General features: G+C 37.3%; 1 protein-coding gene across 1 annotated transcript; it reads left to right on the forward strand.

Annotated features, from left to right (window-relative positions):
• Nucleotides 1–6266: 6266 nt before the first annotated feature.
• LOC143890777 (jasmonate-induced oxygenase 1-like) lies at nt 6267–20100 on the forward strand. The gene is made up of 3 exons (XM_077395460.1): nt 6267–6779; nt 19123–19453; nt 19700–20100. Exons 1-3 carry the CDS (start codon nt 6298–6300, stop codon nt 19970–19972), a joined length of 1086 nt encoding a protein of 361 aa, XP_077251575.1. The 5' UTR covers nt 6267–6297; the 3' UTR covers nt 19973–20100.
• Nucleotides 20101–22664: the final 2564 nt, after the last annotated feature.

Here is a 22664-nt window from a genome sequence, read left to right on the forward strand (position 1 = left end):
TCAAAACATGGTGTAAAATGGTGGGCTCCACTAGATGGTGTGGTTAGAGATGGGGGGCACACCCTTTGCGTGAGTTTGGGTTGAGATGATGGGCCCACCACATCTAAACATGAGGTGTAAAATGGTGGGCCCCACACATGACATGCATGATTATAAAATGTTGGGCCCCACCCCATCACCCAAAGTGTAAAATAGTAGTCCCACCCTTAGTCCCACCCATGCTATGCTTGGTTATAAAGTGTTAGGGTCCACCCTATCAGAACAAAACATGAGCCATAAAGAAAAGGTTTTATAGTAAAAAAAATTCATGGAAAGAAAGCGAATGACAATGGAAAGATACATGCTTAGTATATATTATGGATAGATGGATAGATAGATAGATAGAATATAGATAGATATAAACATAATATATGACAGATTGATATTATATCCAGTTACTTCCAAAGTCAACCTGCCTTTTCTGGTTTTCTGTGCTTTAAAATTCAAGATGCAGCCATTGAGATCATCAGCCTATTGTTTCTTGGAGCTTCTGTTAATAATCCCACATGGGAAGAGCCACACAATTTGTCATAAATTAGATATTATTCTGACTTGTCCCAACCTCTGCTTCCTGCCTGCCTAGTCAGACCGAGCACAAGAGGTTCCCCAATGAGCAATAAGTTATTAGGATTTAATATAGAGCAAATCATGTTTATCTGAGATTTCTCTTATGCTGATATCTGAGATTTCCCAATGAGCAAATAGTCTTCAGCTGATATCTGAGATTTCAATATTCCCTTCGCCTTCTTATCTCCGCCCACCAGAAAACAGCGACTGTGATTGCCGAAATCTGGATCATCTCCTCCTCTCCCGAACAGCCCCAATATTTCTGTTCCATAGGAATTTCCCTCTGGTTTTTTTTTTCAGATTTATCTAGTATTTTAATGGAATTACCCTATTCAAGCTCTCTACCTTCCCCTTGCTGCTAGCTGTTGTGAATAATCTCTCCACTGTTCCATGTAGAATGTTAAATTCGGCCGGCTTTCTATGGCGATAAATGAGTGTTATATTTTGTTGTATGGTAGAAATATGGGCTAAGATGAGGAGTAGAATTATGGCTATCAATTAATGATCAAAGGCTCTAAGTGCGTATACATTTTGTTAAAAAGATGGGTATTTTGTGACATCAGTTTCTTTTCCTTTCCAAGAAAGGAAACCAGATTTTAAATGAGGAAAGGGACTCTAGAAACTCAGTGTGGCAATACAACTATGGTATCCGATGATCTTCTGCTTGGGTGATCAATTAATTAATCACCTCCAGCTTTCATGCAACTTTGATTCTTTTTCGGTGAATATCGAGGTGCTTTTCTTACATTCTTCTTCAATGGACAAAGGTGTGAAGTGGAAATTTCATTTGGTGGCTCCCATGTAGGGGTGCAACTCGGGTCGGGTAGCCTAACCTGAGATAGCATTCCCTCAACCCTAACCTGACCCAATTCGATGATCGGGTTGAGGATGGTCGACCCTAACCCAACCCGCCTCTAAATCTCTCAACCCTAACCTAACCCATCTAACCTGTTTTTTTTCCAAATTGGGTCGGGTCCCATGTCATTATGTTGGGACTGAAGTATTACCTCGACTTATATGTGACCCACTTCATTTATAAAATTGAGGAGCGAGCTCACCTTTTTTCACACTTTTTATTTGGCTGCGGAGAGCTTTCTCAGAATTATAATAGCCTTTAGAAGTTGGTTAAATAATAAAAGACACAGTGATTTCGCCCCAATGTCTAAACATTGCCGTGCAGATATCATCAGCCATTTTAACTTATAAAAATTGCATGTTATGACGATGGAGATGAATGACTGGTGAAATGCAATGAGGGTAGTTTTGACTATCTGAAAAGTTTAAACGGGCAATTTGTAGGGATCATAGTTAGCAAAACTCCATTTTAAATGGTGTTGAAAAAAAAAAAAAAAAAAAAAAACGCATTTTATTAGTGTGTTGTTTATTACTCCATTTAAAACTTTTACAACTAAAAAAACTCTTTTTTCTAAGGGAAACGTTTTAAACAAGTTTAAAACGGGTTTCAAACACATTTAAACAGTTTAAACACATTTTTCGGCCAACTTTCCAATTTTACCACAACCATATTTTGTAAATGACAAAATTTTAAACTCATTCTTGTGTTTCTATTTGTTTTTTTTTTTTTTTTTTTTTTTACCATGTTATTTTTTAACCAATACCGTATTAAACTCGATTTTTTGCCATCCTGTTTCGTTGTCTAATCACGTTTTGCTAACTATTGTAGGGATGATCATTGGATTTTGGGGTTTAATTGCTCTGTTTGGTTGCCAGTTAAATTTTTGTCCCAGGAAGAGTTAGTTAAATTTTTGTCCCATCCCATGTTTGGTTGCCTTTTAGCACTTGGTTTATTTTAATCCCACTCTTGTAATGATTACTTGTGGGGTGAATTTTTTAATCCCACTTTTGTAATGATTGCCTTTTCATCCCATCCCAAGATAACCCCAGGAATAAAAATAAACTCAGGAACCAAAAATAAGCTTGAGAAGAATTTTTTTCTACCCAACAGTTCAAGCAACTAAACAAAGGTTTTTTTTTTTTCCCACCATAATCCGGTCAACCAAACATGGGATTTTTATTTTACCAGGATACTGCTAGGACTTTTTTTTCTCCCACCTATCTCCCAGGGTATTTTTTTCTCCCACATAACTCTGAGGAACAAAAAAAACCCGGCAACCAAACAGAGGTGACTTTGGATATGTAGTGAGTCCTCCTCAAAGAGTTGCAGCCTAGATTAGTGTACAGGGTCAAAGGTGACTTTGGATATGTAGTGAGTCCTCCTCAAAGTCAAGGTAATGCTGGGTTCATTTATAACTCTAAATAATGATTAAATTTTTGTTAAACACTGATGATGAGAGCTCTACAATACAAAATTACTTTTGAAAAAACTGGCATTAATTGCAAACTTACTAATTATCGGTTATGACAGAGATTTAAGGTTGTGTTCGGCAACCATTATGAGGAGTTCTTCCGCCTCTTTTTTAGGTGTCGAGAATGAAGAAAGATAAGAATCCCAAAAATATCCTTCAGCTCACCCGGCCCACAAAGCCCGTTTATGCATCTCCTCATTTTTTCATTTTTCCATTACTGATTTATAGGATTCTTCGTAGCGACTCGGAGTCGCTTCCAAGATTCTCATGCTCTGTTTCCACCTGGCTTCTCAGGAGAGAATGGGAAGCCTTGCCGAACACGCCCTAAATCTAACTCGTTACTTAAAATGTAAATGGGAAAAAAAAAAAAACAATTGATCCTAAACTAGAGAATCAAAACTACTAAATAAGTGTTTGGTTGCGGGTATTTAGCTCGAAGAGTAGTGGTGTATGTAGTCGACAGAGAGGAGGGAAGCATTGGATTTACTGAACTTGGGAGTATGCAGTGTTTGGTTCTCAACCTCAGTGAATAGTGGTTGGGGGTTTCATTGCCAATATAGAGAGAAGAGGAAGAGATAAGGCACTATTCCCAAGAAATTCAAGCGAAATTCCATCTATTTGTGGATTTTAGCTTGAATTTCATAGGGAGGGGACAAGAGTGACACGTCAGTACTATATTGGAGACCAAACAAGGAATTTTGTTGTAACAACTAAATGCCAAGCCAAACCCCTAAGCCATCCCGGCTTTTGTGCAACCAAACACACATGCCAATTTGCTTTTAATTTGCAACCGTCAACATTGTAAAATCACATTGTTGATATTTACTACACTTGAGCATGATTAATCATCATTTCCTTTTTATAATGAGTAAGGCTCACTATAGCCGGAGTGCAACTTGGGTCGGGTCGAGTCGGGCCAGGTTGAGCTTTTGCTAAAAAAAAGAATAGGAATCAACCTGAACCCGACCCGATTTTAAGGTAAAAGAGTGACCCGAGTAACACCCTAAAGCCATGAGTTTTCTTTGATATGTGCGGGAGTTGACCTCTAATTTTCTTTTCCATGAATATGCACGTGATTATTATCACATGTGTATGAGGCTCGTCACCGGGTGGACTCCCGAGAACACCACCAACAGTTGAATTGGAAATTAGGAAATGATACATTCGCCCCCTTGTTTTTTTAAAAAAAAAACTTGGGACAACTACTTCTAATGTAAAAAAGTAGTCATAAATACACTTCCCTTGGCAATTCCGTGTGGGGGTACTCACAGTTCTCAAGTTATAATTATTGAAGGACATTTTATTATTCTTTGTCGGCTTCATTTACTCAGAGAATTATACGGAGTTGTTTAGTTGGTTGCAAAGTCTCCTCCTCACTTCCTCCTGCAGTCAACTTGGAAACCTCTACAAAGTCTCCTCTTCACTTCCTATTGACACATTTTGCAACCATGGTTAATATGTACATGTTCAAAGACTCAAAAAGGGTTGGCCTGGGGAAAGATAAGGGAAGTGATATAGTCCTCCTTTTCTATCCCGGCCACTCTTCTAGTATATTTATGGCTACGCTTTTTATATTAGGGTTAGCCTGGGGAAAGATAAGGGCCGGGGCAAATATATCATTTCTCATTAGATAATTGTATCATTGATATTTATTGGATGGGACTCACCATACCTAGTGGGCACTACCTAGTCATAGTTAGCATAACGTGATTCGGCAAAACAACGGGAAGGCAAAAATTCGAAACAGAGTTTTATTCGTTGTAAAAGTTTTAAACAGCACACCAATAAAACTCGTGTTTTAAACGGAGTTTTAGTTTTAAACAGCACACCAATAAAACTTGTGTTTTAAACGGAGTTTTAGTTTTAAACAGCACACCAATAAAACTCGTGTTTTAAACGGAGTTTTGTTAACTATGCTACCGACAGAAGCATTCATGGTAAGAGAATTACATTAGGGCTACTGATATTGGCACTACCATGTGTTAATAATTGCACAAACTCTGGTTGTCTTTTCTTTTTAATTGGCTTCAGTGCTTTTGGGGAACTACAATGACTTTTGACCGCTATTTAAATAATAAAAGACAAGATGAGTTAGTGCAATTATCAAAACACGGAGCCAATGAGGAGGGAGAGGGAGAGAAATTTGGATGGTCGGTATTAAGATAGGGGATTTAGCACATGGCTATTGAATTTCGCGCGTGTGTTTTTTTTTTTTTTTTTGAGTTCACACGAAGAAAATGGAGTTGGGAGATGCATTTGCAGAAAGCTCTACGCACCACACGACACGTGATCATCATGTTCAGCACGTGTTGTGATTCCCTCGTTTATCGTTACTCACTCTATCCCTCTTTCAGCTACTATTACACACGTGGTGATCCAAACCGTTCATTTGTTGGGCCACAAATCATATATATCCTAACCCTCAGGTTCATAAATTTTCAAAATTTACTGCGTGGCCCACTTCATAGAATGATCCAAAACTGTCCATTCGTTGCTACACAATGTAAATAAACTTTATTACCCCATAAAATTAGGGAAATGTTATCAGCACTACTGTATTTTGATGAGGGCACTCCTCACTTTATTAAAAGTAAGATATGGCCCGCGCCATAGGATGATTCAAACCGTCCACAGCCTAAATAAGTTGTGCCTCAAAAATCATTACCATAGGTTCATCCTAACCCTCCGATCTTATTGTTAGAGGGTTGACCCTAACCCTCTATCGATCGGAGGGTTAGGATCAACCTATGGAAATAATTTTTGGGTAACAACCTATTTAGGCAGTTGCCCATCTAATGGACGGTTTGGATCATCTTATGGTGCGGGCCATACTATACTTTTAATAAAGTGAGGAGTGCCCTCATCAGAATACAGTAGTTGCTGATAACATCTCCCTAAAATTATCTCCATATATAGGATGATCCAAACCCTCCGATTTAGATGTTATAGATCTGAGGGTTAGGGTCATCCTATGGAGATGATTTTAACGGTTTCGATCATCCTGGGAAGTGGGTCCCACTGTACTTTTTAAAAAAAGAAAAATAATTGTGTACTTATAAAAATCGTACACATCATATTAAATCTTTAGAATTAATATATATTCCTTTTTTTTTTCTTTATAGTCACGTTTCTTTTGAATTGAAAGACAAGTCAAAGAGTGTAATCCTGCTTGGATGAATTTGAAAAATTGACACGTAAATGACAAGTGACAACCCTACAATGCTAATAATAGGAAATGAAAGCTTTTACCTTTTTACTTCTATTTCACAAAGTTGGTGACTCTAATGAGAAGGCCTATGACTCTATCTATAAATAGAGGGAGAAAGAGAGATGAGAATCCCCCCTCTACACAACATTCATTCACATGGCTAGTAATATCTCTTCTGTGTTGGAATGGCCTGAGCCCATCCAAAGGGTACAAGAGCTAGCCAATACCGGGTTGAAAACACTACCACCTAGATACATCAGACCCACCAACCAAGTCTCAGCTAATTTTGATACGACCCAAGCTCCCCCTGTGGTGGATCTATCCTCCTTTGATCAATCCATGAAGGATCTACTCTCCTCGGCATGCAAGGAGTGGGGCGTGTTTCAGGTGGTGAATCATGGAATCCCTAGGGAGTTGTTGGCGTCGGCCATGGACGTTTCTCGGAGTTTCTTCGAATTGCCGATGGAAGAGAAGGTTAAGTACGCAAATGATCCGGTGAGCTACGAAGGTTACGGGAGTCGGATCGGGGTGAAGAAGGACATCATCTTGGATTGGAATGATTATTTCTTTCATCACCTTCGTCCATTCTCTGCCACCAAGGATTACCAGAAATGGCCTCTTCAACCAGTCGACTATAGGTCCCATTTTCTTCTTATATATATATATATATATGCATGCACTTTTCTTTACGACAGTTATAAAATCACCCCCTTGAAAGAAGAATACACTCCCTTTAACAGAAGGGCAGTGATAAATTGAGCCCCTAATATCTTAAATCGACCCCCATATCTCTCTCTCTCTAAGCACTGCCCTATATGGAGGTCGATTTAAGATACATGGGGTCGATTTATCACTGCCCATAACAGAAATCATTAAGTTTTAAAGACCAAAAATTGTTAAGGGTCAACTGTAGAAGCAGTAAAACTCTACGGTTTCTGTTAAAGGGGTGTATTCTTCTTCTTCCAAGGGGGTGAATTTATCACTGCCCTTCCTTTATTTTTACTTAATAAACAGAAGAGATGTCAGTGAAAGAGATTTTCTCTCTTACATTATGCATGCACCTTTCTATTCTTAGTGCATAGCATTTAAGTTACAATAATGATATGGTAAGTGGAACCAAACAAATAGCCTTTACGCATGCCAGAAATCTTTTCCTTTAATTTTGGCTTTTTGTTTTCTTAAAAGCAAAACTACCCTCCTATGCCATGTGGCGTGAGAGATTTGATCGGTTGCACTCTAGGTTTCCCTAGCAGCACCATGTAAGGATAACTTTTTTGGATAATTGGATACCTTTGCAAATTATTTGCATCTAGTCTTATTTTTTGAATGGCAATTATTTGTATTTAATCAGAATTTAAGGGTTTTCTACAACTTATTTTCATTTAATCATTTGCAATTAATCAGCATTCCAGGGTTTTCTTCAAATTATTAGCATTTAATCTTACTTGCATATGGGTTTTGAAATAAAATATAATTATTTGCAACTAAGGATTATAATTGTCCTCGAAATGATACGATTCAAGGCTTCCGAAGAGGCCTTAATATCCCATTTGGAAATAAAATTAAATCAAAATAACCATATTTTTTTAATAGAGAAAATGACAAAAAAAGGGCTTTGATATGACAATGACCTGTCAAGAGGGGGAGAGTTGTAAATGACCAATGCAGAGTTTTTTGGACGAGAATGCCCTTAGTGTACGTTTTTCTCTCTCCCTCTCCTCTCTCTCTCTCTCCCCCTATCAAATCAAATTGCAGGTGATGATTACCTTCAGCTGTACTATTTTGAGAGCCCCAAACTACTTTACACCCACTTTTCACCCCCCTCTCTCTCTCTTCTCTCTCTCTCTCCGGCGTTCTCTCTCCCGACTCTCTTTCTCTCTCTCCAGCGTTTTATCTCCCGCCTCTCTCTCTCTCTCTCCGGCACTCTCTACCTCTCTTGCCAGCCCTCTCTCCTCGTCATCGGCACAAAAGAGGGTGCGCCCCACACGGCGGCGCGCTTCTCAGGTTGGTACCCTTCTGACTGTTACTTTCTCCTTCAGTTTTTTCAGTTATTGTTCCTATAAAGTCTGAAAAACCCCTAATTTTTTTCAGTTATTGTTCTCCTTCAGTTATTGTTCCCGTAAACAAGGGTTTAAACTAATAATTGGGAACACATTATTGGAAAATGTATGGTTTAAACCAATAATTTCTCAGACATTATTGGTTTAAACCCTTAAATTTTGGAAAATCAATGGTTTAAACTAATAATCTGTGACAAATCATTGGTTTAAACCACAAATTTTTAGAAAATCAGTTGGGAAATCCTTAATTTATGAAAAATCAATGGTTTAAACCTACAGTTTGTCACAAATTATTGGTTTAAACCACTAAGTTTTGAACTATTAATGGTTTAAACCAATACTGTAGAGAAAATATCTGGTTTAAACCCCCAAATCAGTTGAGAAAACCCCTAATTTTAAAAAAATTAATGGTTTAAACCAACAATTGATCACAAATTATTGGTTTAAACCCCTAGTATTTTATAAATCAGTTGATAAAGACCTAAATTTTCACAAATCAATGGTTTAAACTTTTAAGTTCACATACATTATTGGTTGAAACTCATAAATTGTGAGAAATCATTAGTTTAAATCCCTAATATTTCTGGAACCACTTGAGAAAACCCCTAATTTTTAAAAAAATATTGGTTTAAAACCTATAGTTTCTAACCCATTATTGGTTTAAATCTCTAAAGTTTGAGAAATAAATGGTTTGAAGCAATAATTTTTGAGAATTCATTGTCTTACTGTCTCCTGGACCGATGCAATCTCATCCGATCTAGACTCTGCCCTGATAACATCTGCAATCTCACCAAATCTCGCCCAAGTACCGGCAAACCTCCAACCTTCGACCTCCTCTGTCGAATGCCAGTCTATCCGTATTCTATCATCTATAAGGCTTAGGCTCAATGCCAATGCTAAGTCCCTGACCTCAAAGGGGACTAATATGCCACCAATTTTAAATGCCCTCGACTTAGGTATCCAAGATCGCACGAGGACAGTCACTATTGCCTTGTGCAATTTCAGACCTTCTAGATTAAGCAAGGCCCCAAATGGCCTGGGCTGCTCTCTAGCATATCAGTATGTGCTTTCCTCAACTCAAGGGACCTGAAGAAGTCGTAAAACTTGGAGGGGCAGCATCTCGACGTAGCATAAGACGCCTACAAAACAAACCATTATCAGATATATACGACATTTAAAAAAACATAAGGCTTAAAAGAATAACGGAGGCATTACCATGGTTTGATGAGATGATCACTAGGTAGAAAAGATGAAATCAAATCCAATAAATCAGATTTGCACTTGTTCAGACAGAATGTGATGAAAAAATGTTAACAACTGATTTAAACCAGCCGATTTCTCAAATATTAGGAGTTTAAACCAATGATTTCTCATAAATTATTGGTTTAAACCATTGATTTTTCAAGATTTAGGGGTTTAAACCAATAATTTCTCATAAGTTATTGGTTTAAACCATTGATTTTTCAAGATTTAGGGGTTTAAACCAATGATTTATATCAAATATTGGTTTAAACCACTATTTTTCAAAACTTAGGAGTTGATTTCTGAAATAGAATGGGTTTAAACAAATGATTTGTCATAAATTATTGATTTAAACATTTATTATTCCAGATTTAGGGGTTTAAACCAATAAGGTGTGAGAAATTACTGGTTTAAACCATATATTTTCAAAAAATACCGGTTTTCTCAACTGATTTTCGAAAAATAGAGATTTTAACCAATGATTTAAAAGAAATATTGGTTTAAACCATCATTTTTTAAAACTTAAGGGCTATTTTTCGAAATAGAAGGGATTCAAACCAATGATTTTTCAAAAATTATTGGTTTAAACCATTTATTATTCAACATTTAAGGGTTTAAACCAGTAATGTGTGAGAATTATTGGTTTAAACCATAGAGTTCCCAGAAATTAGGGGTTTTCTAAACTGAATAAGGGTTTTAACAAAATATTTCTATCAAATATTGGTTGAAACCATTGTTTTTCAAAACTTAAGGGTTGATTTCCAAAATATAGGGTTTTCTCAACTGATTTGGGAAAATATAGGGTTTTCTAAACTCATTTTCTCAATTTTAAACCAATGATTTCTAACAAATTTTTGGTTTAAACCAAACTTTTGGGGTTTAAACCAAACTTTGGGTGTTTAAACCCATAATTTGTGAAAAATTTGGGGGCAATTAGGGATTTAAACCAAACTTTAGCGCTCTAAACCATACATTTCTAACAAATTAGGGGTTTAAACCAAACTTTAGGGCTTTACACCATATATTTCTAAAAAAATTAGGGTTTTGAACCAAACTTTAGGGCTTTAAACCATAGATTTCTAAAAAAATTAGGGGTTTAGTTGCTGATTTTCCCAACTGAGAGAGAGAGAGTACCAACCCTAACTTTTTGGTTTGAGTCTAAACTGATTTGGGAAAATTATATGGTTTTCTAAACTGATTTTTCAAAATATAGGGTTTTCTCAACTGATTTGGGAAAATATAGGGTTTTCTAAACTGATTTTCCAAAATATAGAGTTTTCTCAATTGATTTGGGAAAATATAGGGTTTTCTAAACTGAATTTCTAAAGCAAACTTTAGGGCTTTAAACCAATATTTGGTTTAAACCAATAATTTCTAAAATATTTGGGGAAAATTAGGGGTTTAAACCAAACTTTAAGGCTTTAAACCGTATATTTCTAAAAAAATTAGGGGTTTAAACCAAACGTTAGGGCTTTAAATATAGATTTCTAAAAAAATTAGGGGTTTAAACCAAACTTTAGGGCTTTAAACCATAGATTTCTAAAAGAATTAGGGGTTTAAACCAAACAATAAGGGTTTAGTTGCTGATTTTCACAGCTAAGAGAGAGAGAGAGAGAGAAAGAGTACTGATTTTCCCAACCATGGATTTCTAAACTGATTTTCTCAAAACCCCTAATTTTTTGTTTCCAAACTGATTTTCTCAAAATCCTAACATAAAATCTCAAAAAAAAAAAAACAACTGAGAGGGAGAGAGTGTACCAACCTGTGAGAGGAAGTCCGCTCAGAATCAGAGGCTACCGGAGAGAGAGGGTGCCTTCAAGAGAGAGGGTGCCGTTAAGAGAGAGAAAGGCCGGAGAGAGATGGCCGGAGAGATCACACTAGAGAGGGCTGGCGAGAGAGAGAGAGAGAGAGAGAGAGAGAGAGAGAGAGAGAGGTGAAAATAACAAGGTTAACGTTTGAAAAAAGTAAAAACTACGATTTTGAACTGAGGGGTAGTTTGGTCTTAAAAGTCCCAAACCAGTCACTATCACTCTACATTTGTCATTTTCAAATCTCCCCCCTTCACACGTCATTATCATAATAAAGCCCCTTTTTTGGTCATTTTCCCTTAATAAAGAGTGCTGTAAGTTCTGGGAGGTAATGATATTCTCTTCCTCTTCGAAGTGATAGGGACACTTTAGAACCCTATTAAATAATTTTGAAATGACGGAAGTGTTGGATTTTTTAATCCTTTAAAGCTTTTAATGTTTTGTGTTTAAAGCTTTTTTCCTTTTGTCTTATGTGAATCAAATTTCAAACGGTTGAAATTCCATCATTACTATGCAATATTTAATTGCCTTTGAATACTTTATATGTTTTTTTCTTTTTGTCTTTATTTGTAAACGTTATGTGCATTAAGAGAGTGATTGAGAGATGTTGAAGAGTGTATATATATACACATCAACATTGTATACAAGACACAAGTTCTCTTTTATTCTCACAGGCACATGACTTATTCTTCTTGAATGTTTTATTCATTCTATTCTTTAGTACTGTTTTGCAAGTTTCAATCTTTTCAAAGCTTTGCAAGTTTCTTTTTTAAGTGGGCAATTTGTTCGGCATCAACCGTTGTTCGCAAGGTCCGAACCGGTGCTTGCACACCGTCAACGATAAAGAAAGTGGTGTTGTATCCTGGAGATAGGTCGCAAGAGAACCCGATTGCATACCAAGCGTGGTGGGGGCGATAATCTATTTTAAGGGTATCGTCATTCCGTAACGTGCCTCTACCACTAAACTCACTCCATCTTCTTTCATATTTCCTTTGATCTTTGCTTACGAATTTGCGGTTTACATTTGGGATCATCAAAGGTAATCCTTTTTTTATTTCATTTCAATTACATATATCACTAGTTTTGTTGAACTAATCTACTTGACCCCAAGATTTTATCTAACATGTTGAAGATAGATTATTTGGATTAGTTCAACATGGTCGGTGAAGATTACACTAGTCCCGAGAAGTTTGACGGATTGAACTTCAAGCGTTGGCAACAACGCTTTTCTTTTGACTTTCAACTCTTAAAGTTGCCTATAACTTGAGCACACCCAAACCTAGTCTCGAAGAACATGAACCCGCTCAATCTGATGTCAAACGAAAATGGAAAAATGATGACTTTTGTGTCGTGGTTACATACTTAGTGCCATGACCAATTCATTATATGATGTGTATTGTGGAATGAAGATCACAAAAGAAATGTGGGAAGCTTTAGATAAAAAGTACAAAATCGAGGATGCCGGAGTGAATTGAAGAAGAACATAGGAATCGTGATCAAAATGACAAAGAATCAGGAGTCGAAACTTTTCTCTAAAGCCAATCTTGCTAAGACTAGTGAAAAGAAGTCAAATAGAAGTCTTGGGTCTCATCAAAACATGAAGAAGATGAAAAATCGAAACCACTTCAAAAGTAACAAAAAGATATACAAGAATAAGAAGAAAGAAGGTTGTTTCAATTGCGGAAAACTTGGACACTATGTTAGACAATGTCGACATCGAAAGGGGAAAGACACTTCCCAAAATGTCGGAAACTCTCAGGCGAAACCCGCTCCTCAAGCCAATATGATGGAATCCGGGACTATTATTCACGGAACCGAAGTGAAGAAGCTTATAACCGTAGACTCTGAAGTGAACATGGTGTTCAATGTGAGTGATTGGTGGGTAGACACTGGAGCCACTGTTCATGTCTGTTGTGGCAGAAGTGCGTTCGTCGCCTATCATCAAGTAGATGAAAGTGAAATGCTTTTCATAGGTAACTCCTCAACGGCTAAGGTCACGGGGAAAGGGAAGGTTGATCTCAAGCTCACTTCCGGCAAGGTTCTTACACTGCACCAAGTTCTCCATGTTCTAGAAGTCAGGAAGAACTTAATTTCTGGCTACTTGTTGAAAAAGCACGGCTACAAGCTCCTCTTCGAATCTGGTAAGTTTATCCTCACCAATGGTGGGATGTTTGTGGGAAAGGGTTATGCTTGTGGGGATTTATTCCAGCTCAATGTATCTATGAATGAAATCAATAAAGTTTCTGAGTTTTCTGCTTATATTATTGAATCTTATGATATGTGACATGGTAGATTAGGACATGTAAACTCTCAATCTATAAAAAGAATGATGAACTTAGGCATGATTCCAAAAGTATCCATTGAACAAAATTCAAAATGTCAAATATGAGTTCAATCAAAATTTACCAAAAAATCATTTAAATCAATAGAAAGAAATTTAGAAATCCTGCGATTAGTACATAGTGATGTCTGCAACCTCAAGAACAATATTACTAGAGGAGGAAATATGTACTTTATAACCTTCATCGATGATAAATCAAAATTTGCAATAGTATTTCTTCTTAAATCTAAAGATAAAGCTTTAGAAAAATTTATAAACTATAAAACTGAAGTGAAAAATTAATTAGACAAACGGATTAAAATACTTAGATCAGATCGAGGTGGTGAATACACCTCAAATGAATTTTCTGAATATTGTAAAAAGTATGAAATTATTCATGAGGTGACAACACCGTATTCTCCACAACAAAATGGAGTTGCAGAAAGAAAAAATATGACTCTAATTGACATGGTAAATGCCATGTTAACTAGTTCAGGGCTACCATTCAACATGTGGGGGGAAGCCTTATTGTCAGCTTGTCACATATTAAACAAAATACCCTATAAAAATGAAAATGGAACTCCATTCGAGTTATGGAAAGGTACAAAATCAAGTCTTAAATACCCTAAAGTGTGGGGATGTTTAGCTAAAGTGAGCTTACCTCCCCCTAAGAAAACAAAGTTAGGATCTAAAACAGTGGATTGTGTGTTCATAGGGTATGCACAAAATAGTGTAGCTTATAGATTTCTAGTGGTGAAATCTGAACATTACTCCATCGATGTGATCACTATATTAGAGTCTAGAGATACAGAATTTTTTGAGGATGTGTTTCCTCATAAATAAATAAGTGTGAGTTAAACTCTATTACCTCAAATAGAAGTTACATCTAGTAGTTGTGGTATTCCTCATATAGAAAACCAAGAACCTAAAGGAAGAAAAAGAGGAAAAGAAGAAGCTAACCTAGAGGTAGAACCTAGAAGAAGTCTAAGAGTAAAGAAAGCTGCTGACTTTGGCTTTGACTTTTATACCTTCTTGGTAGAGGATGATCCATCTACTTTTAAGGCAGCGATGTCTTCTTTGGATGCAAACTTCTAGAAAGAAGCTATAAATAGTGAAATATGATCCATTATGTCAAATAACACATGGGAGTTAACGGATTTACCTACTGTGTACAAACCAATAGGTTGTAAATGGATTTTTAAAAAGAAACTTACAACTGATGGATCTATAGAAAAATTTAAGGCTAGATTAGTAGCCAAAGGTTTTGAATAGAAAGAAGGGATATATTTTTTTGACACCTATTCTCCTGTAACTAGGATTACTGTTGTCCCTGGTCAAGAACATAAAGTGTGTAAACTTATAAAATCCCTTTATGGTTTAAAACAAGCGCTTAAATAATGGCATGAGAAATTTGATAAAGTAGTGTTATCAAGTAGTTTTACCATAAATGATTCTGATAAGTGTGTATATAGTAGATTTGAAGGTAATTCTGGAGTTTTGATCTGCCTTTATGTCGATGATATGTTAATCATTGGAACAAGTGTAGATGTCATAAATGACACTAAGAATCTTTTGTCAAAAAACTTTGACATGAAAGATCTTGGATTGACAGATGTAATCTTAGGGATTAAGATAATTAGAAACTCAGAAGGGATTATTTTGACATAATCTCATTATGTTGAAAAGATCCTTAAAAAATTTAACAAACTTGATAGTACTCCATTGAGTTTACCATATGATCATAGTTCAAAACTTAAGAAAAATAAAGGAAAAAGTACATCTCAATTAGAATACTCCAAAATTTTAGGCAGTTTAATGTATCTAATGAACTGCACGAGACCAGATATAGCTTACACAGTTGGTAGGCTAAGTAGATATACGAGTAACCCTAGTCAAGATCACTCGGATGCACTTCTCAGAATTTTAAGATATTTGAAAGGCACAATGGAGTTTGGACTCCACTATGGTAGTTATCCCGCTGTATTAGAAGGATATAGTGATGCAAACTAGATTTCAGATTCAGAAGAAACTAAATCCACAAGTGGATATGATTTCACTTTGGGTGGTGGTGTTGTCGCTTGAAAATCTACTAAGCAGACCCGTAAAACACGTTCCACCATGGAATCTGAATTTATTGCTTTAGATAAAGCAGGAGAAGAAGCGGAATGACTTAGAAATCTGTTAGCAGATATTCCTATGTGGTGTAAGCCAATTCCAACTATTTCTATTCATTGTGATAGCCAAGCTACAATAGCAAGGGCTAAGAGCAGAACATATAATGGTAAATCCAGATACATACGTCTGAGGCACAATAATGTGAGGCAATTACTTTCAGATGGGGTAATTGCAATTGACTTTGTAAAGTCAGAGATAAACTTGGCAGATCCACTGATCAAATGACTAGCAAAAAGGCTAGTGGCTGAAACATCAAGAAGGATGAGGCTAAAGCCTATCAAATAGAATCACCAATAACGGCAACCCAACCTATATGACTTGAGATCCTAAGGTTCAATGGGAAAAACAAGTTATTCGAGTGATCGGTGAAAGCACTATACTTAAATTTTAAAAAGAACGAAAGACTTCTCTTGGCCTATCCCTAAGATGTAAATAGTGCTAACTGTAACGATATGGAAGAAGGACTTTGCTCTAAATGGGTCTATAGTTGTTTATAAGTGAGGTGCGTGGTTACAGGTACCCTTGATGGACTCACCTATATGAGTGTGGAAGTGGGGCCGCTTCCTATGAGAATTAAGGCTTCTTCTCTAGAGCGCTCATGAAACAGGATCATCGCATGACCGAAATATGCTACTCCGATAGAACACGGTTACATTGCCGGTATCGTGTGTGTAATATATGAAAGTCTATGATTTGAAGTTCTTAGTTCAAGACGTAGTTCACTTTGAACTTTTATAGACTGCTATATGTGAACACTAAGTGGAGGTTCAAGTCCACAAAACACCTTCACCCAGTGCATGATATTTCAAAGTTGCCCATATATTATTTTTATTTGAATTTGAATTTGAATTTTGATTCATGTGGGGAATTGTTGGATTTTTTAATCATTTAAAGCTTTTAATACTTTGCCTTTAAAGTTTTTTTTCTTTTGTCTTATGTGAATCAAATTTCAAACGGTTGAAATTCCATCATTACTGTGCAATATGTAATTGCCTTTGAATGCTTTATACATTTTTTTCTTTTTGTCTTTATTTGTAAACGTTATGTGCATTAAGAGAGTGATAGAGATATGATGAAGAGTGTATATATATACACATCAACAATGTATACAAGACGCAAGTTCTCTTTTCCTCTCACAAACACATGACTTCTTCTTCTTGAATGTTCTATTCATTCTATTCTTGAGTGCTGCTTTGCAAGTTTCAATCTTTTTAAAGCTTTGCAAGTTTCTTTTTTAAGTGGGCAATTTTTTCGGCATCAACCGTTGTTCGCAAGGTCCGAGCCGGTGTGTGCACACCGTCAACGACAAAGAAAGTGGTGTTGTATCCTGGAGATAGGTCGCAAGAAAACACGATTGCATACCAAGCGTCGTTGGGGCAATAATCTATCTTACGGGTAGCGTTATTCCGTAACGTGCCTCTACCACTAAACTCACTCTATTTTCTTTCATATTTCCTTTGATCTTTGCTTACGAATTTGCGGTTTACATTCGGGATCATCAAAGGTAATCCTTTCTTTATTTCATTTCAATTACATATATCACTAGTGTTGTTGAACTAATCTACTTGACCCCAAGATTTTATCTAACTGAAAGTGCCCTTCCCTTAAGAAAGTAGAGAAGAATTAATGGACATAAGGAGTTAGAGTAGAGAGAGATTACTAGCAGCTGATATTGGTATATTACAAATGATAACATATATGCATGCTTGTGTTAGGCTTGTTACACTCATCCCTCTTAATATTGGGTTAAGAGAGAGAGATTTGTATTGGATTAGATTAGAGAATTCATTAAACACAATTTTTAGTCCAGTAATCAGATATGAACTCAAAATCAATTTCAAAATCCAAAATGAACAGTGCCAAACTGAAGGGCACCTTTGCAAAAACCCAGCCTCAAAGGGCAGCCCATTAGATCCATGTTGCCTAACTGCATATGTAATGAGAATTAAAAAAGTAAAATAAGCTGTCCCTACGGGCCGGGTGTTTGCTTACTTCACGTTATATAGAAATAGAAGGGCAATAGATTCCCATTTTTTTAATCACTTTCTTTTTTGCTCTTGATAAAGAGAAAAGTCACCTTTGGCCTGCATTTGGAAAATTCACAACCGACAAAGACATGGGTGCAATCCTAAATTGGAGGGCACCCTTGGAAAAACCATCCACAAAGTCACCTATTTGATCCATGTAATACAACTCCATTTATCATTTATTTCATTTTAGGAAATGATTTCAACACAAACATGTTTTGATGCATGACGCTCATGTTTCTTATCTTAAAGAGAGCAGTAAAAGGGTTTTTATTGTCCCCAAAAAAGCACTCACGTGACAATTAAATGCTAAAAAGACAAGAAACATGAGCGCATGTATCAAAATCATAGATGTGCTGAAATCATTTCCCTTCATTTTTCATTTTTCACTCTTGTATATGATCAGGTGATTATATAAGCCATTCAAAAGTACACTCCCGTGAGCTCACCAATTAAAAACTCTTCTTATGGATTTGCATCACATTCATTTTATTGATAGAGCTCACTAGTGGAGCCTCTTTCTTGGTTTTCCTATTGAAAAATGAAAAATGATATTTCCAAAAATTTTAGCCTTTTCACCACAATTTGTCTGTCTTTTTCTTCACATAACTATATATATGTTCATCTCCTTTACTTTGACCTTTTTTTAAAGGCTCCGCTCAGATTGCGTCACTTTCCTTGAAAATAAAGTGAAAACTAGATTTTTAGACTGTCAACTTGCTTGATCCTACAAAAATTCTTTATAAGAAAAAGCTTTTTAATTGACATTAAAAAAAGGGAAATGATTTCTGCACTCCACTGTTTTGATAAACATGAGCTCCACTTGTTTGTCGTGTAGCATTTAAAGGGATGTCAGAGGATATCACGGTTCTCAAAAAGCTCTTAAAACCCTTTAAATGCTACACGACAAACAAGTGAGCGCATGTTTATCAAAACATTGGAGGGCTGAAATCATTTCCCTAAAAAAATCCATTTTTGATCATCCGTTTTTCCCTCAAAAAGTAATAAACCAAAATGGAAGAAAGTGATAATTATATTTTCACTTCCCCTTTCCAACATTTCAACCCAGCTCTGTTTGCCTTTTATTATCATTTCCCTTCCTACTAATGTTGTTATTTTAATGAAAAGACAAACAGAAGTGGGAAATTGGGGCAGTGTTAATACCATTTCCTTCTTTTTTTTATGTTGAAGGAAAAAGTGATTGAGAAATTTTTTGTACTGGACTACTGGCAACAAAAGTCCACATACTTAGATGATCTAGGCTTGTTGCATGGGATGGAGTAAGTTATTGAGGATGGTGGTAATCAATTTCTCTCATTGCACTTTCTCTTATTGATCTCAATCCACAGGAAGACCATCAATGAGTATGGGGAGAGAGTGTTTTCCCTTTGCAAGAGATTGCTTGACATCTTTTCTGAGGATTTGGGCCTTCCGAGGGGATCTTTATTGGAGAGTTTTGGAGGTGAAGACGGTGTAGGGGCTTGCTATAGGATGAACTACTATCCCAAGTGCCCTCAGCCCGAACTCGCCCTCGGCCTGGCCCCACACACCGATCCCGGCTGCTTCACGGCCATATTTCAGGACCAAGTATCGGGCTTGCAGGTCAACAAGGATGGTGTCTGGTTCAACGTCCCTCCCGTCAAGGATGCATTGGTCATCATCCTTGCCGACCAACTCGAGGTGAATCAATGTTAGTTACATTGTTTTTTTAATGGGTAAGCTATGGTTAGACGGAACCCTACCAGTTTATTAAATAAAGAAAGATGATACAATAGCAGGAGCAACACTTAGAACAACTAGGGTCATGATACCCCTGATTGGAATATATAATAGTATGTTATTTACATTGTTGTTCAATATATAGAATAGAATTTATTGGAATATATATTAGTGTTTTAATTAATCATGTTGCCTTCATCTCAACAGATAGTCTCCAACGGGATCTATAAAAGTGTCGATCACAGGACAGCGGTGAACGGAGACAAGGAGAGGATGTCACTTGTGGTGTTCTTTAATCCAGACGGGAACAAGAAGATAGGACCGATGGAGGCACTTGTGGAGAAGATGGGTAGTCATGTTTACAGTGAGATGAGCTTCAACGAGTATCGCATGTTCATCAGGACCTTGGGTGTGGCGGGAAGGACCATTGTGGCAACAAGGTTCACCATTGCTGGTGGTGCTGCTGGCACAATTCAGTGAGCTTTCTCGGCCTCCAGCAAAAATCAATAAGAAATGCATAGACATAATAAGAAGATCAAACAAGTCGTTGCATTTAAATCTCTCTCTCTCTCTCTCTCTCTCTCTCTCTCTCTCTCACACACACACACACACACATACACACGTGTGACACACACATTTGTCTATTCCTGGTGGCACGGGAGAGACAACTTCACCTTAATCTGTTCGGTTGCCACATGCCTGGCATCTCAAGGATTTACCAAGCAAAAAAATGTGCTTTTCTTCAACCTTATGGTCCAGGGTTGCCAATGTAGCATCGAAATCCTTTGAGACTACCGGGCAAGTTTCAGAGGCGATAATTGCATGTATGGTGACGTGGCATCGATGTCGCTACTCCTCCTTTCAAAACGAAATTTGTCAAAAAGAAGGAATTTGGCTTGTGAAATTTTGCTTTTTCCCTTTCTCTCTTTCTCTCTTCCTCTCTTCCTCTCTTCCTTCTCTCTCCTCTTTCTATATTGATAATGACACCCCCTCTCACTACTCTTCGAGGTTGGCAACCAAACACTTTAGGGGCTGTTTGGATACACGGATTTTAGAATCTTGGATTTCCTCAAAATCGTAGTTGGGAGGCGAGAGAAGAAGGAGACTAGCCGTCGTTTTCTGATTTCTAACCCTTCTTTCCATCAGCAAGAGAGCAAGAGATCATCCCATGTTTCCAAGTAGTAGAAATCTCAGAGAGAAGGAGACCAGCCATCGTTTTCTAATTTCTTACCTTTCTTTCCATCAGCAAGAGAGCAGGAGATCATCCCAGGTTTCCAGGTTTTAGAAATCTCAGGATGGGGGAGAGATTTCTAAAACCTGGAATTCTTACTTAAAATTCAAGATTCTAAAGAGAAGAGAAACAGCCAGTCTCCTTCTCTCATCTCCTAACTGCGATTTTCAAGGAATCCAAGATTCTAAAATCTGCGTATCTAAACGGCCCCTAATAGTGTTTGGTTGCACAAAATCCTAGGATGGCTTAGGGGTTTTGCTTGGCATTTGGATGCCACATCAGCAAAACCCCCTTGTTTTGTTGTCAATATAGCATTGACTTCCCTGGAGCAGCCTGGCTAATAATTTGCATGTCCGGTGAATTCACAAAAAGGTGAAATTTTGTTTGGATTTGTTGGGAATGATGCTCTCTCTCTCTCTCTTAATATTGGTAATGACACCCCCTAGGACTAACTTGAATAATCTGCTGATATACCTTCTAGTAGGTGGCAAATAGGAGGGTTTTATTGATTTTAATGTCAAGGTGACACTCGCAGATGGTGCTAGAAAAATACATAACTAAAAGAAAAATCAAAAGATAAAATTAGATGAGATTCAGAGTCGGGGGTTCGGGTTTACCTAGGGCCAAATAGAAAAGGGAGATGATATTCACTCCCCCCTGCATTACGTGCACACCCCACTTATAACCTAATTTGACATGAAAAGTGGGCAACTTTATGTCAAATCACATTATCAAGGGGGTGTGCAAGTATTGCAGGGGGGTGAAAATATCATCACCCATAGAAAAATACAAGAAAATAACATAGCCAAAAGAAAAGAAAAGAAAAATTAGAGGACGGAGGTCGGGTTCGGGTACGCAGATTTTAGAAATGCCAACCCATCCTGAGTTAAAATCGGGTTGAACCAGTCGGGCTGAGCCCGACCCAAGTTGTACTCCTACCGTTGGCACATGGAATGATGGAACTAACATTCATTGCACAATACTTTCCAAGGACCTTAAAATTCATTGCACATGGAGCTAGCTTATGGAGAAGCTGTCTCTTCTCCTCCTTTGTCAAATGGTAGTATAAATTGCGTGAACTGGAGAGTGCTGGGCACAAGCTAATTGGTTTTGGACTCACAACAGGTTGCCACGGTAAAGTGTGCACAAATGAGAAAGTACAAGTGTACAGACGCTGTTGTAGATAAATGGGGGTAAACCAAAAATACTGTGGGGTCCACATTGGTTGGATGATCCAAACCATTCATTTTCTGACCTTCACGTAGATAGGGTGTGCCCATAAAATCTTGGATGGTTCAAACACTATGATACGTAGAGAGCTCTATACTTGTGCCGTCAATTTTATTATTTCAAACAGGGGATTTGCTAGGGTCCATCTCAAAAGGCATTTCGAGGAAGGTCTGTCACATCTGACAGCAGCCACCAAGGCTCTCTATCTGACATATTTTGTCTTCATTCCCGAGGTGGCTGCTGTCGATGCAACAGACCATTCGAGATATGCCTTTTGGGAAACAAACCCCTTAGGGTTTTTTTGGGGCACACGGGTGCAACTTGGGTCGAGTCAGGTTGAGCTTTTGCTAAAAAATGAATAGGAATCAACCCAAATCCGAACCCCATTTTAAGGTAAAAGTTCAACCTGAAATCCCAAAAGTCAACCCGAGTTGCACCCCTGTAACGCTATGTACCCAACAAGTGAATGGTTTCTGATCACCCAAACAATGTGGGCCCCGCTATATTTTGGGCTACACGTGCGCAGACGGCCGTTCCACCATGTAATTTCTCACATACTTGTGCGAATATTTTCTACTCTTCTGCTTTGATATTACGAGGCTTTATACAGTGTAAGTTTTTATTTTCAAAAAGTAGTGTACGGACCACATCCAAACCGTCCATATGCTGGGCCATAACGTAAATAGATTGTGCCCGGCCAAACATTTCCAT

Source organism: Tasmannia lanceolata, unplaced genomic scaffold (assembly GCF_043159265.1).
Source record: "Tasmannia lanceolata isolate RefF3 unplaced genomic scaffold, GAP_Taslan_0.1 ptg000013l, whole genome shotgun sequence".
NCBI lineage: Eukaryota > Viridiplantae > Streptophyta > Magnoliopsida > Canellales > Winteraceae > Tasmannia > Tasmannia lanceolata.

Coding starts and splice junctions, on each gene's coding strand:
- LOC143890777 (XM_077395460.1), top strand. CDS start 6,298: ATGGCTAGTAATATCTCTTCTGTGTTGGAATGGCCTGAGCCCATCCAA. Junction 6,780..19,122: donor CTTCAACCAGTCGACTATAG/GTCCCATTTTCT, acceptor CTCAATCCACAG/GAAGACCATCAATGAGTATG. Junction 19,454..19,699: donor TCCTTGCCGACCAACTCGAG/GTGAATCAATGT, acceptor TCATCTCAACAG/ATAGTCTCCAACGGGATCTA.